Source organism: Melozone crissalis, unplaced genomic scaffold, assembly GCF_028551555.1.
Source record: "Melozone crissalis strain CALT ecotype California unplaced genomic scaffold, PUWL_Pcris_2 ptg000006l_1, whole genome shotgun sequence".
Lineage (NCBI taxonomy): Eukaryota > Metazoa > Chordata > Aves > Passeriformes > Passerellidae > Melozone > Melozone crissalis.
Window position 1 is genome coordinate 52,561,988 of NW_026535784.1, and position 13,798 is coordinate 52,575,785.

The window sequence follows — 13,798 nt, forward strand, 5'->3', positions numbered from 1 at the left end:
TCCCACTTGAATCCTGTTGCACTTGGGAGAATGAAGCTGTGCTGTCTCAAGTCTTTGTGTACTGGAAGAGTTTTGCTAAACATTCATGACTCATGAGCAGAGGAAGTGGTGAAAATAGAACTTTATTTTTCTGAGCCTTGTATGGGCTTACTGATGATGAAGTATTTGGTAGCCCTTTCATTTAACACCCTAATTATAGGTGTGCAGTTGTGCTGGATGCACGTTTGGACGTGTTTTCTTGTGGAGAAATCACAGTATCATGCAAGTTTGATGTCCTTCTTGGTTTTTCTCTACATATGCAAATATTTAGTTAGTAATTCCATACAAGTGACAAAGTTTTGAGAGGGGAAAAACATGTGAATAATATTTCTTCCTGCAAAGGTATTTAATGTTTATTGTTGACATTTCTGCCAAATAAAAGATCTTGCTTGCTGGAAATATTTCTTGGATGTGAACTCTGAGATGATGTCTGCCCAGTGACAGTAGATATGGCACATGAGAAATCTGCAAGCTGGTGTGTTTGTTGTGACCTTCCTGTCCCAGGCTGAGCTGGGCTTCCCCTCCAGCTTTCCCAACCACATGAAGTTTAGGTCACATGTGCTTTCCACAAAAAGAGACTTCAAGTAATGAAGTCAGTCCTGTTTCTTGGAAGGGGGAATCTCCGTGCCTTGGTAGTGGGTCAGGACCTCTGCTGGTTTGATGTCACAACTTGACCTGACTGCCATGAGCAAATTTTGCTGACTGAAGAAAGTAGACGTGTCCTGCTGGTTATTTGGGTTTAGAAAAGTGCTTTGAATTCAGTGATTATTTCACTTAAGATGAGTTGTGTGGGGTTAATGCTTCATTGCCCATTTTCACAGTGTGGATTGGATTATGTGGGGTTGTCCCTGGACCACAAACCTCTTTTATAATTTGCAGACCATAATGGCAAAATTTAGCTTCTAAGCAACAGTCAATTGCTATTTTTCTTTTGCAATCAAAACAGTATTTCAGCACAATATATTCTTTTTTATGTAAGCATTGTAGTTGTCTGGGAACTCAGTCTGGGAATGAAAGCAATGATCCAGAATTTAAACATTCAGAATGCTGATGTTGGATAAGTATCTGTAGTATAAACAAATTTTTTTTCTTCTAAGTACTTTATTTCTTTTATGGAGTTTCCCAGTTGAGAATGTTTTCAGTTAACTAGCACAATTTTTCATCCTTAAGTAGTCTGGTCGTCTGATTTACTTGCTACTGAACAGCAGTAATGCATAAGGGCCCTCAAATCTGTGGTGTTTGTCAAGAATTTTAATTGAAGAATAAAACATCTGGAAATCTATGATTTATTAAGTGATCAGAGTTGTTTTATAAATTCTGTGAGTTGTTAATTTCCATTTCAGAATTTGTTACTAGCGTTGTAATCTCACATTCTGAATTCATGCATCTTCACATTAATAATAGTAAAATCCTGGTCTCTGAAAGGAATTTTTTCCTCTCACACTGTCTAATGCAGTCACTTTGGGAGGGCAATTCCCAGGTCTGGGCTACTTAACAGTTGCAGATATTGTAGGAAGTTTTACCAGGGAAACTTTTGGTTGTGTAAGTAATTGATATTGTGTGTTCCAGCATTGCCTCTGGATTGATGAAGAGTTTTCTCTTGGGAACAGACTGTAGAACAGTGGTGTCCCTCTTGCTGCCATTTGGTGCAGTATGGCAAAGGGAAACCTTTGCAGCAAATCCTGAACTGCCGGATTTTATCTTCGGGAACCCTGTGAATTTGGTGGAATGCCCTCACAGTTTCATGCATTACAAATTCATTTTTCCTTATTCTTTGCTTTCTAATCTATTATTTCTTTCATTCTATTTCTTTGTTAGAGGCACAGAGTTTGTAGGGATCAGGAAGATGGTTCTGATTCCTTTGAAGACAGATTATCTTTGTGGTGCTTCACAGGAGCTTCCCTCAGAGTTGCAAGGCTCTTCAGCAGAGACTTTGGGGTACAAGTCTATGTCAGGGTGATTGCAGGAATATTCCTACACCACTGAAGCAGTGAATTTATCTGCAGGATTGTAGGACCAGGAATGGAGCTTCTCATTTGCTTTCATAATGTAACTTATGCCGTTCCTGAAAAGCAGAACTGAAAGATGTAGTCACCATCTGAGCTGGCAGAAGGGTGGGAACACTTTTTCCTAAGAGCTTCTTGGAGATGCTTTAGAAAAACCTCAATCATTGCTGAAATAGTAAATGTGCTTTTTTGCCTAATGCCTCTGATGCAAAGAGGAAAATGCTCTTGGCAGGGTGGAGTAGGGCTGCTGGCAGATTTCAGAGATCCAGCTAAAAAGGCAAATAACCAGAGCCCAAGAAGGTGTGGTGCAGCCGAGGGACAATACCAGCAGCACTTGGCACTCTTCCCATACTCTCCTAAGATGCCAATTTATTTCATATGTGGTAATTAACATGTTAATTACATGTTTCTTGATGTGGAGGATTATGGAGTTTGTACCCTTGTAGTTGCAAGGGTAGAGAGAGGAGAAATGAGTCAAGTCTGTTTTCACTGATAAAAGTTGTAGAACTAGAGAAGAAGAGGTAGAAAAAATTTGATAAATAAATTGATATATATTTTTATCTTAATATGCTGTGTACTTTCTGTAGAAGAAAAGAATGGTTGGAGGTTGTGGCATCCAAACAATTTTGCATATTTATGAAAGAAATTGGTCTACTCATATGACACCTGAAAGATTTCTTAACTTACCTGTTCGGATTGATATGGGGAGTAGTGGCATTTAGACCATGGGATTATGCATTTGAAAGAACGAAAACAATAAAATTCTTGCAAGAGTTGGGTTCTCTCTTTTAAGAACTGGGGAGGTTAGAATGTGTCTTTTGTGCTGCACAATGTGACGTGTTCAGACTAAATAGCCTGGTTTTACTTGTCCCAAAATTACACCACATTTAATGACCCCAGCATGCCATAAAACTGGTAATAGGGAATGTCCAGCACTGTGGAAGAAACATTTGGGAGCAGTAGGTTCCTAAAAGAGGCACTGTTTGGAGGAATGGTATTAATTGCCCCTGTATTAGTAGTTCTCTTTTTATTAGGTTGAACACTAAAAATATGATTTTGTTTTTGGCTTCTTTGTTGTCGTTAGTTTGGAGAGTCGTGACAAAATCTGAACTTTAGTGTAGAGAAGAATGACATTGGTTCTTATCTATGAAGATAGATAAGAAGAAAGAAAAATTCCATTAGTGATTAAGATTGCTCAAATTCTTATTGATCTCAAGTTTTCACATATAAATTACCTTAGAGATGTTTGTTTTTCATTTTACTCTTGCAATTTCCTTTTTTCTCTTTGATGCAAAGTGTTTGGTTGCATATAGTTTTTTTTTTTTCAACTTGCAAAAACCCTTTCCCAGTTAAACTTTGAAAGACTTCTCCTAAAACATTGCTGCTGCCATCCCTCTTTTTTTGTTGCATTTTGAAAATTTAAACTCTCACTTACGTGCCTGGAAAATTTTTTGCGGGATTTTCCAAAATAGTAAAACAATTTGTAATTTTGGTACACTAATGTGGAGTTGCCTTAGACCTGAGCATATGAATGAGGAGGGTGTGAAGTTGTTGACAACTGGAGAGGAGCCTTTGGGCCAGCATGAGCAGGATGCTGCTTGGATTAAACTGAAATGGTGAGAGGTTGGGCTTTTCCTGATTTGTTTTAAAGATGTGGGATTAACCAAATGCCCTATATTATGCAGGGGAGGCAGGGGGAAGGGAGGTTGAACCACTTGACAAGTCAGTAATATGTTACTTTTTAATTCTCATGGCCAAAATTGCTAAGCTTTCAGAAACCTGTGAGCTGCCATGGGTAATGTGACGTGATTAAAATGGGACTCCAGAAGCCTCTTAGACTTCGAACTTTATTTTCATTCAGGTTTTGGATGGGAATGAGCAACTTTGTGCTTTAGTTTCATTGTAAATTTTCTTGTTTTGATGGCTCTTTCAATATATTTATCAGATTAAAATGAGAAGTAAAAAGTTTATTTGGTTTTAGGGAGTTGGAATATGTTACTGCTCTTAGGAATTCTGCCACATGGCCTGCATCCACTAAGTTACTAAATTAATCCTGTTTATCCACCTTGCTAAGGTAGTGACTAAATCCTGTTCATGTTCTCAGTGTCATGGATTGTATTAGATTCATTTTTCACCTTGTGAAAGGGGACACAGAAAAGGAACACAGAGTTGCTTTTGAAGTGTTGAGATGATGCATTTTTTGTATAAAAAAAAATGAGTACAGTCATACGAGTCTGTACCGCAGCTCTTGGACAAACTGTTTTAAGTGCTCTGTTCCTGTGAAGCTGCTTTGTTGGCTCTTGTAGGAGATTGATGCCTGGGAAGAAAAGGGGAGAGGCCAACTCTGGCTCAGTTTGTTCTTGCCTTTTTCACAATGGTGTGTGGCTTGCCTGATCTTGGCCCACTGCAAAGAAAATACCTTGGAAAATCTAATATTAGTCCTTAAAATAGCCTGAAGATGATCTTGGTAGTTAAATCTAAGTGTTTGCTAACCTTCTAGCTTTTTAGGGAGGATGTTGTTCAATGAAGCCAGAGCAGTTTTAATCCATGTTAAATAAAGCTGCTGGAAATCTGTCATTCCCAGAGTGTATCTCTTAAGAGTCAGTGAAACTTGAAGTTAGGATTGAGGAATGGTGATGTAATTCCAGTCCTTCTTAAAAGCTTGATGCAGAAATGTATATATTGTTGTAGAAAAATATTAACACTCCTACAAATGGGTGTAGTTATTTTGTCTTCCAAAAGAGATCCAGAATAGCTGTAGAAAGCAATATTGTCAGGCTTTGTGCAAGACTTCTGGTTTTTGTGGCTAGCAATGAGATTAGTACTGATCTTAAAGGGAATCATTGGATTCTGGTGCTGTTAAGTGAGGCTTGGCCACCACCCAGCAACTAATGGTGTCACCTTGGCTCAGCTCAACTCAGATAAGGAACAAAAGTATTTTCTTTCAAATCCTAATGGAAAAAATATCAAGGTTTTTGTGTGAGCTACTGGCAGTGCATCTGGCACTGGACAAGCTCACAGGAGCACTTGTTACCAAGGTGTTTCAGAGCAAAGCGAGGAAGCAGGCAGCTGCTCATGTCTCTTCTGCTGTATTTTTAAAAAATTGCATCCAAACATGAAAGAAGTACAGTGTACTGATATGAACAATGCCAAAGAAAAATTAAATGCTGTAGTGATATGAATAAAGCCAAAGAAAAAATTAAAAGCCCCGGTGTCCTTGGGTCCCCTCCCTTCTCTCCTTGGAAATCTGTCTTCAGCCTTTTGGTCAAAGCATTTAGCAGATGCTTAGTTTCTTTTAGTGCTTTAGAAGGTGAATCTTTGAAAGGACTCTGCCTTATGGGTTTGCCGGGATTCCATTGTATTCAGCACTGTTAGTGTTTGGTTGATATTTAAAGCACTCTTTGATCTTGAATGCCCTGTTCCTCCCTTTCAATGATAACCACAGCTTGTAACAAGCAACAACCCTATTGCTGCTTCCTTTATCTTTCAGTTTGGTGTTACTTTGTAAAATGTGGAGATTAAAGGGAAAAAAATAGCTACTCTTCAGTAGGCCACAGCAATATTCACACAACCAGTTAACTGCTCGTGCTGTTTGATACCTAATTGTATTCAAGTGCTGTTTTATTCTGGTGTTTGTAGCTGGAGTCCATTCGGGTTTACAGTCTGCTAAATAACACACCCTGGTCCTGCAGGCTGTCATGCTGGTGTGGAACAATGCTGGGATGTATCTGTCAGTGCCAGACAAATCATTTTGCTCTAATAAAGGTCTTCTGACACATCGTGGAAGAAGGCCAAGTTACATTTATGAAATTTCTAATTCAAGCAACAATGCTCAGCATTGAAATTGTAGCACAATAGTCAGACACTATAGTACTTACAATGATATCAGCATCTAGTTTTTATAAATGCTTATAGTTGGGTGAACTTCTGTGTGTGTACTGTAGGACATTTGGAATTTGTCAGAGCAGTTTGATGTTGCTTGTCCCACAGTGAAAGGTTTGACTGCAGGTGGTCTCTGGTATCTCACTGTGGCTGTGGTTTTTAAGGTGGCAAGAAAATCCACCACAAAGCTATGTGGTTTTTTTTTGGTTTTTTTTTTTTTTTGGTTGTTGTTGTTTGTCTCCAGCCACCATCCTAAGTTTTCCTGTGCCTTAGCAAAAAAGAAATCAGTATTCTTGCTCTGACCTTCTGAGAAAGTTTTCTTCCGTTGCTGCTTGATACTCAGTTTTGATTTTGCTCCAGTGACTTGTTTTGTTGAAAGTGCCAAGTTCTTAAAATCCAGAAAATCTCTTCTTGTTTTCTTTCAGGTGTTGATTCAATAGTCAGGTATCTGCAGCTTCTCTTGACCCATCAGACTGTTATTCTGTGACCCAAATCCCCAAGTCCCTCCCACTCACCGATGGTTTCCAAAATTTACTGTAATGGTTCTTAAGCATTTCAGAAATTATCTGTGGAAATATGTTGCAAAAATTTAATGTATCTTCATGATTTTAATGAGGAACTCTGCTAATATATCTTTGATGTGTGAAAAGGTTACTGCTTCCAACAACATAGTCAGTCCTTGGGTCAGTAATTTCCAATCCCTGAGCAGGTTCAGTAATGGGAAATACAGGAATGTGGGTTTCTGATCCTCTGAGAGGCTGAGTGTTTTAATTCAGCCCATCCTCAAGCTGTTGTAGATGTTGGACTTTGCACTGAAAGAGTCTGGGTGTGGCCATGAGTTCTGTTTGCTGTCACTGTCAGAAGAGAGATGGAAGTTTGATGGCACTCTAGAAAGGCCCATAAAGCCACTCATATTGTACCTGTTCAGTCCATGAAGGGAAATGGGGGTTTTGTGGGTGTGTGGTGCTGCATGAGTCTCTCCGCATGTACCTTGCTCAACATGATTTGAATGCTTCACCTCTACAAGTAGGAGAAACATAATAAACAATTTCTTCCTCTAGCGTGGGGCTGACTCTCATGTGACAGGGCTTTGGGAGGGGATTATTGGATTCAAGGAAATTTAATAAGTTTGGGAGAGTGAGTGTTGTTGGAGCCATTCTCCCATAAATAAATTCTTTTCAGCCTTGTGCTGTGACCTGGCTCACAAATAAGTGTAACATTAGATGGTTAAGAACCTTGTTATTTTCCATATTTAAGACTTTCACAGTCAACAGAACTTGTTTCTTTCACTGTTTGCTTTATGAACAGCTGTTCAGCCCACGAGATATTTGAATTAAAACACCTATGTTTCCTTTCACAGGGGAGTTAGGTTACTGCTTCCTTCAACCTTCTTATCCTTGTTATTTCAACCCCGTGCAGCATCCTGCTACTGCATGTGTTGGAGGGTACATGCACAGGTTTAGGAGGGAACAGCTCTGTTACACAATGGGCAGGGAGAGGGCTAATGAGAAATGGGTGAAAAGAAAGGAAAAGGATCAAAAAGCTTTTTTTTTCTTTTCATTTTAGAAGCTTTCTACAAAAGCTTTGCTGTTTGTAGAATATTTGACTTAACCTTTTAACTGGTTGAACTGAACTTCCAGTTCAGTGACATGTGATAAAGTACATGATGTGTCGGATGCAGGGCTGGTAATAAAATTAGGTGATTTTTTTTTATTTGTTGTTGGTAAAATAAAACAAAACAAAAAAAAACCAACCCCAAACTAAAAGAAAAAAAACCCCAAAACAAATTACCTCCCTCCTAAAACTAGAACAAAAAAGACCAAGCTGGTAATCTTTTAGTGCCTGTTAATATTAAAGAGCAAAATGCTTAGCTGACCTGTTAAAAGAGTTCTTCTTAACCCTTCAGAACTGCATGTGATAAGAAAAAGATTATAGATTAACTAAGTACTTTAAGTTGTCTTTAACTTTGGCTGACTACAAAAATGTGAGTAAAACCCTCACTATTGGGTAGAGGTGTACCAGGACATGCATCCTTGTTTTTTTTCCCCTCCTGAACAATTGAATCCCTCCAGAACTTGTGACATTCCCAACCTGCACATGTCAGCACAACAGAAAAGTGTGTGCACAGTGTTTATTTACAGCTTTATGAATTTCAGGGAGGGTTTATCATGATGATATTGTGACTGAATATGGAGTCTGATTACTTCCTGGGAAGAGTGCAAGAGTGCAGCCTCTGACCTCAAATTGTCAAATGTTAACGGGTTAAATTTGGGTTGCTGGAAATGTTTTATAGCTATTGCAAAACAGTTATTATATAAAATTAATTTTAATGCTGTGCAATTAACTTAACTTTTGGCAGAGTTTAACTCCATGGAATTTCTAGTTCAAGTGCAACAATTCTATTGTATCTGGTTTATGTATATTTATAAAGGTTTAACTAGCAGAGCTATCTATATATAGTACCTAGAAAATAACAAGATGTGTATTTGTGCTGATGAATATAGGAGTGAATTTAGGTTAGCAGAGCAAGACAACTGGTACAACTTAGTGTTGTGCCCTTAACTTCTGTAATTACAGATTTGTTTTCATGTGCCCTAAATTGAAGTGAACTGTAAGGGTAGATGTAACATTATACACATGATCACATGTGCTTTCTACTATATAGATTTGCATAAAAAAAATCTGTGTGATAAATTCCTTATCACAAGAGGGTTAGGCAACACTGGATGTCCTGTAATGTCCTTAGGCAGACCTGTGTTAAGAGTTTCTTGTAAAAGTTGGTTATTCTAGGCATAGAAAGATCTTCTGGCCTACATAAAATGACTGCTCACCCTTCAACCTGTGCTCTTTTTCTTGCAGACCTTTCAGCAGCCCAGAGAAAATTTGCCCATTCTCTGAGAGACTTTAAATTTGAATTCATTGGTGATGCAGAGACTGATGATGAAAGATACATAGGTAGGTAAGAAGTGACTATGAGTGGCTGTATTTTGTCAATGCCATCCTGCAACATGATTAAACTTTCTTTGTATTATTTTATATTACAGATGCATCACTTCATGAGTTTTCAAACTTTTTAAAAAACCTTGAAGAACAAAGAGAAATTCTGGTGAGTTGCAATTAAAGATGTAATAAGCTGTACACATAACAAAGAGATCAACATTAGGTGAAATTGCTTTCATTGCTTTGTTAACCACCAAGGTGGTGATATCACTGACTTAACAGTGGGAGCTTTCGTTGTGCAGCCTCTGGTTCTGTAGTCTAGAGTGCAGACAACACCTTGTTCTCATTAAAGAAGAAATCTGTATGGTAGGGATGGATAAATATGAGTTGATTTAAAGTAGTCATGCCCAGGTTAATTATGGCTGGGATGAATGGGAAAACCACCATAAGTTTGTTTACCATTTCCAGTAAAAAGCAAAATGAAAGAGTTAATGCTGCAGCAGGGGACACTCAAGTTCTGGCAATTGGCCAGCCTTGGATCCAGGATCTCTGTAGTTCAGGCTTCAATGCTTTTGTGGATCTGGGATGCAATCTCTTGTATTTATGAAGTAGCAGACTTAGAAACCTTTACCTTGTATTTGAGCTTCAGTGAGAGGTTGGAGCTGCAGACATTTGCTCTGTTGTTTAAAAGATCTCTGTTCTTTGTTCTGTTGCCTGTGATTGCTTGGGGTGTAATTAGTGAATTATGGCTCATGTTGGCTGCACACAGAGCAGGGGCTGAGAGCTCTGCCAAACACCTTGCTACCTGGCTTTCCTGACTTTTCAGAAGATGGGGGTTTCCTTCTCGATGGTTTCTTTCTGGTTCTTCTCAGCAGCTGCGTGCCCAGCGTTTGTTTCAGAGCAGTGATTCATAGAGCAGCTGCTGTGTACCCAGTTTTCTTCTGAGTCAGGCCAGACTCTCCATCTGGGACATGAGCTTAGATCTGACATGATAGCAATTGCATTTCTTGGTATTTGACATGTGATTATATCTTTGCCTTCCTGGAAATCAGTGATCCCTTGGCATCACTGAGAGGAAGCTGAGACTAATCTGCTGTCTTCCCTGTTCCCTTCTGCCAGAAGCTGTGCCTGCAGTGCAGGATTACGTAGATAAGTGATAAAAGAACTTGTGAAAAATTCTTTTTTCCATGTTTCTCTTTCCAGTCCTGATCCCAGTAATAGTCATTGTTCCTTGTAAGTGGTGTGTTCTGTTCTGGTAAGCTGTTCTGGAACTACATTAGGGTCTGAATTAGGGTCAGTGTGGTTCTTCACACTTTCCTAAAAACTGTCTTTGCATAGGAGAGACACTTTTTCAGTATTTTGAGCTGTTTTGCAAAATTGTAGCGATTGGCTCAAGTATGTTTCAGTACTTCTTTTGCTTTTCATAATTCTACAGTATAGTCTTTACTCTGCTTTTTCCTGTCATCCATAACTGTACTTTATTTTATTGAATTGCACAAATCTAATTAATGAAAATCTTTAGGAAGTTTTATAATGAAAAATACTTAATAAGCTGCCACATTATTTTGATGTCTGGCTTTTGAGGGATGACTTAACAATTCCATGGCACATTTCAGTGACTGTATCAACAGCTCTTCAGCAGGGATAGATCACCACCACAGCAGGCTGTGCAGAATCCAATGCTGTTTGTCTGGATTGTAAAACACTTCCATTGTTCAAACTGAATGCCATGAAACTGTATTAACTTACTTTTTTGGTATGGTGCCCATGCTTACACAGAAGGTGCTATCATACTGAAAGCCAACTTGTGTCAGTTTCTTGATAGGAAAAGGATGAAATGCAGTTTTTGTTAGAACTGTGACTGATGAGAAACAGGGAGTATAAATTGTAATGGGGAAAATATTTATTACCAAATGGAAACAGAATATATTCTCTGAGTTACCAGATGCGTGGCCTTTTTATTTCATCTGTAGCCTAGCAAATGTTATGTATCATTTCTGGAGTGAGCTTATGTAACAATGGCCATAAGTCTCTGAGAAAATGATTGTGTGGTGACTGGAAAAGATAATTTCCAGCATCTGCTCCTCTGACTATTTTTTTTTTCTTTTTTGACTTCTCAGTGGATGTTTTAACAGTGGCATGAGCTCTAGAGATACTCCCATGGAGAATATTAGGACATGTTGCATTCACAGATGTTTGGAATGAGGTCAGGGATCCAAAGACTTTCCATTAAGATACAAAGTATATAGCAGCATTTTTTTTCAAAAGCACTCAGTCTTTGTTAAGAATGCTCATTACTAAGCATTTCCCCCCTTACTATTTTGAAGGTGACCAGAGGATTTTGGACTGCTGTCTTCAGTGCCAATGTATAGTTAAACAGATAGGCAAATTTCAGGCCCATAAAATTATATTAAAGAAATCAATGAATAATTACAGGACAAAAGGCATTTCAGACACTGCTGTGCATTTTGGTTTTTTAGATACTTGAGAGAAGGGTTATTTTTTTCAGAACCGCATTGTAAATGAAACAAATTTGCACTTAAAACACATTCTAGACTCAAAGTAAATGCTCATCATCTCCTCTTCTCATGGTTTTTGGAAATTGTAGTGAATCCAGAGTCCATAAAACTTGCTATCAGTGTTCACAATGAATGATGACCAGAAAGGTAAATTTATCTGGTGCATACTTATTTGGTGGATATTATTTCATTCAGATGGGATCTTGCACTTCATGGTTTTACCATTTCTCCCTCTTTTTCAGAGGTGAAATTATATTCCAGGTGTCAAAGGATTTAGTTGCATATGAAAAGGGAAGTTGGGAATAATCCAAACATTTCACTGAAATTATTACAGAGTGGTCAATAAAAAACCAAATTACATCTTTCTGTTGCACTGTAGCTTGGTGATACTCCCCAGGGCAGAAATAGATCACTTTGTCCCTGAGAATATTCTGGAAATTATTTTTAGATGTTGAGGGTGAATGGAGTTGTAGGATTTAGATTCTGCTCCCTTGGCACTGCAGAAGTGCTGTGGATGTTCAGGAATGACAGGGAACTTGGCAAGGTGGTAGGAAAAGGTGGGCTGAGCAAGGCCCAGCTTGGTGATGCTCAGATGCTCTGTCTCAGTACCCAGCTGTTCCCCTGCTTGCCAGGGAGAGCACCAAACCCTCCCTCCCAGCCCCACTTTTCCTGGCAGCAGAAAGGAGCTTTGATTCTTGTGAGGGACTGAGAACAGCAGGTTCACTGTCTGTCCCTATTTGAGCTGTGGTGGTGAGCAGAGAAGTGTTGCCTGGTTAGCCTGTGGCTCTTGGTCCTTTCCTTCACGCCTCCCTTTCTCCATCCCAGCTACTCCTAAACAACCAGCTTGCCCCTAATTAGTTTTCCCTGTTGATTCCAGTCATGCTAAGTCATAACCAAATGTGATAGCTCTTGTATTGTTCCCTCAGTTATCTTGGCAGTGCTTGGCACTGCTGCTGTGGTCAGCTTGGTGTGCTGGCTTTGAGTGCTTTCCCTCCTTGGAGTTGCTCTGTCCTCCTTGGAGTTTATCTGCTTCTGGAGTTCACAGGATTCTTGTAAAGAGCTGGTCTAACCCGTTCTTAAAAAAGTTACAGGAACATAGTTTTGTCTTTATTCTGATATTTAGTCTTCATTTTTTCCACCTCCTGTTCACACTGAGTCTCCTTTGCTACAAGTTAAGCTGGGAAATTTTTGAGAATTTTTCTGCAGTAGTCATGGAATAAAACTGATCACTTTTTCTTCATAGTAGTATTTTTATGGTTACCCTTTCTAAGTGGTGCTTTGCATCTGTATTTTTCCTTGTTCAATTTAATTACACTGTGTTTAGACCTTCTATCTTTTATGTTAGAATTACTGCTTCCTCCTCCTCTTCTTGCTTTTAAATTGCTGCTATATTTGCTCTTCTACCATCCTTTGGGACCTTGTTTGCCTCTCCCTTTGATTTGCTTTGCTGACTTCCTAAACTGTTCTGAAGCAAAGCCCCTCCTGACTTGAATGCAGTTAATACTTCTGTTGTGTAATGTAGGAATACCTCTAATGGCTCTTAAGGAGTGCTTACTCCCCTTAAGGCCTGTTTTCCCCCTTTGTTGGATAGTTTGCTGTAATTTAACTGAGGGTTTTTTCCCTTCTGGAGATAATTAAAATCTGTTGTCTTATACACCATCATTGATTTGACACTCATTTCAGTTCAATGATGGTTTTATAGCTTCCTTCCTCTCTTTTCAGATATATATATGAAGAACCTCTTTTCCTTAGGCTTTTTTTTTTTTGCTGCTGCCAAATAAAATGGTTTTTACCTTCTTTCTAATTTTGCCCCTGCACACTCATCTATTTTCTTTTCACTCCATTACATTTCTCTTTGTGTAGGATTTCTGATACAATTATATTCACCTTCTATTCCCTGTGATTTCCCAAGGCAATATAAATAAGTTGTTTTACTTTGATATGTTCTCTTCTGTTTCCTGCTACATTTTTCACACACTTCTATCCCTTCAGATGTCCTAAGAGGAAAGGTACTATGCAGCTATATTTTAAAGTCGTTTTCCTCCTTTTTTTTTTTTTTTTTAGCAAAAAAAGGGCTTGTTCTTTTGCCATGGGTATCTTTGCAATTTTGGCCTCTGAAAAAAATTCATTTGCATTCTTTGTCAGTTTTGCCAGTTTGGCAGAATCAAATCCAGATTAGCATCTCTGAAAAGCTGAGTTATTCCTGGCATATATCAGGAGCACAAGAAATGGTTTCTCTATGGATTTTTAAAGAGATATCCCTGTGAAATCACTCTTTTAGTCTTTCTTTTATTTCTTCTTAAAAAAAAAAGGGGGGGAGAGGGTTTCTCAGTTGTGCTTTCACAAGTTAAAAGACATTGTAAACATTCAAAGGTATACACTCCAAAGTTTGAAGATATACTTTAAGTAATC

At 38.6% G+C, this 13,798-nt stretch overlaps 1 protein-coding gene across 2 annotated transcripts in view; it reads left to right on the forward strand.

Annotated features, from left to right (window-relative positions):
- The window catches only part of ARHGAP10 (Rho GTPase activating protein 10), a 138,766-nt gene that overhangs the window by 32,396 nt on the left and 92,572 nt on the right, over nt 1-13,798 (forward strand). For both annotated transcript variants that reach the window (XR_008484389.1, XM_054295641.1), the window contains exons 2-3: nt 8,787-8,882; nt 8,972-9,033. Coding sequence is in view for 1 of the 2 variants with exons in the window: in XM_054295641.1 (XP_054151616.1) it covers nt 8,787-8,882; nt 8,972-9,033 (158 nt within the window). In the remaining variant the exon portion in view is untranslated. The remainder of the gene's footprint in view (nt 1-8,786; nt 8,883-8,971; nt 9,034-13,798) is intronic.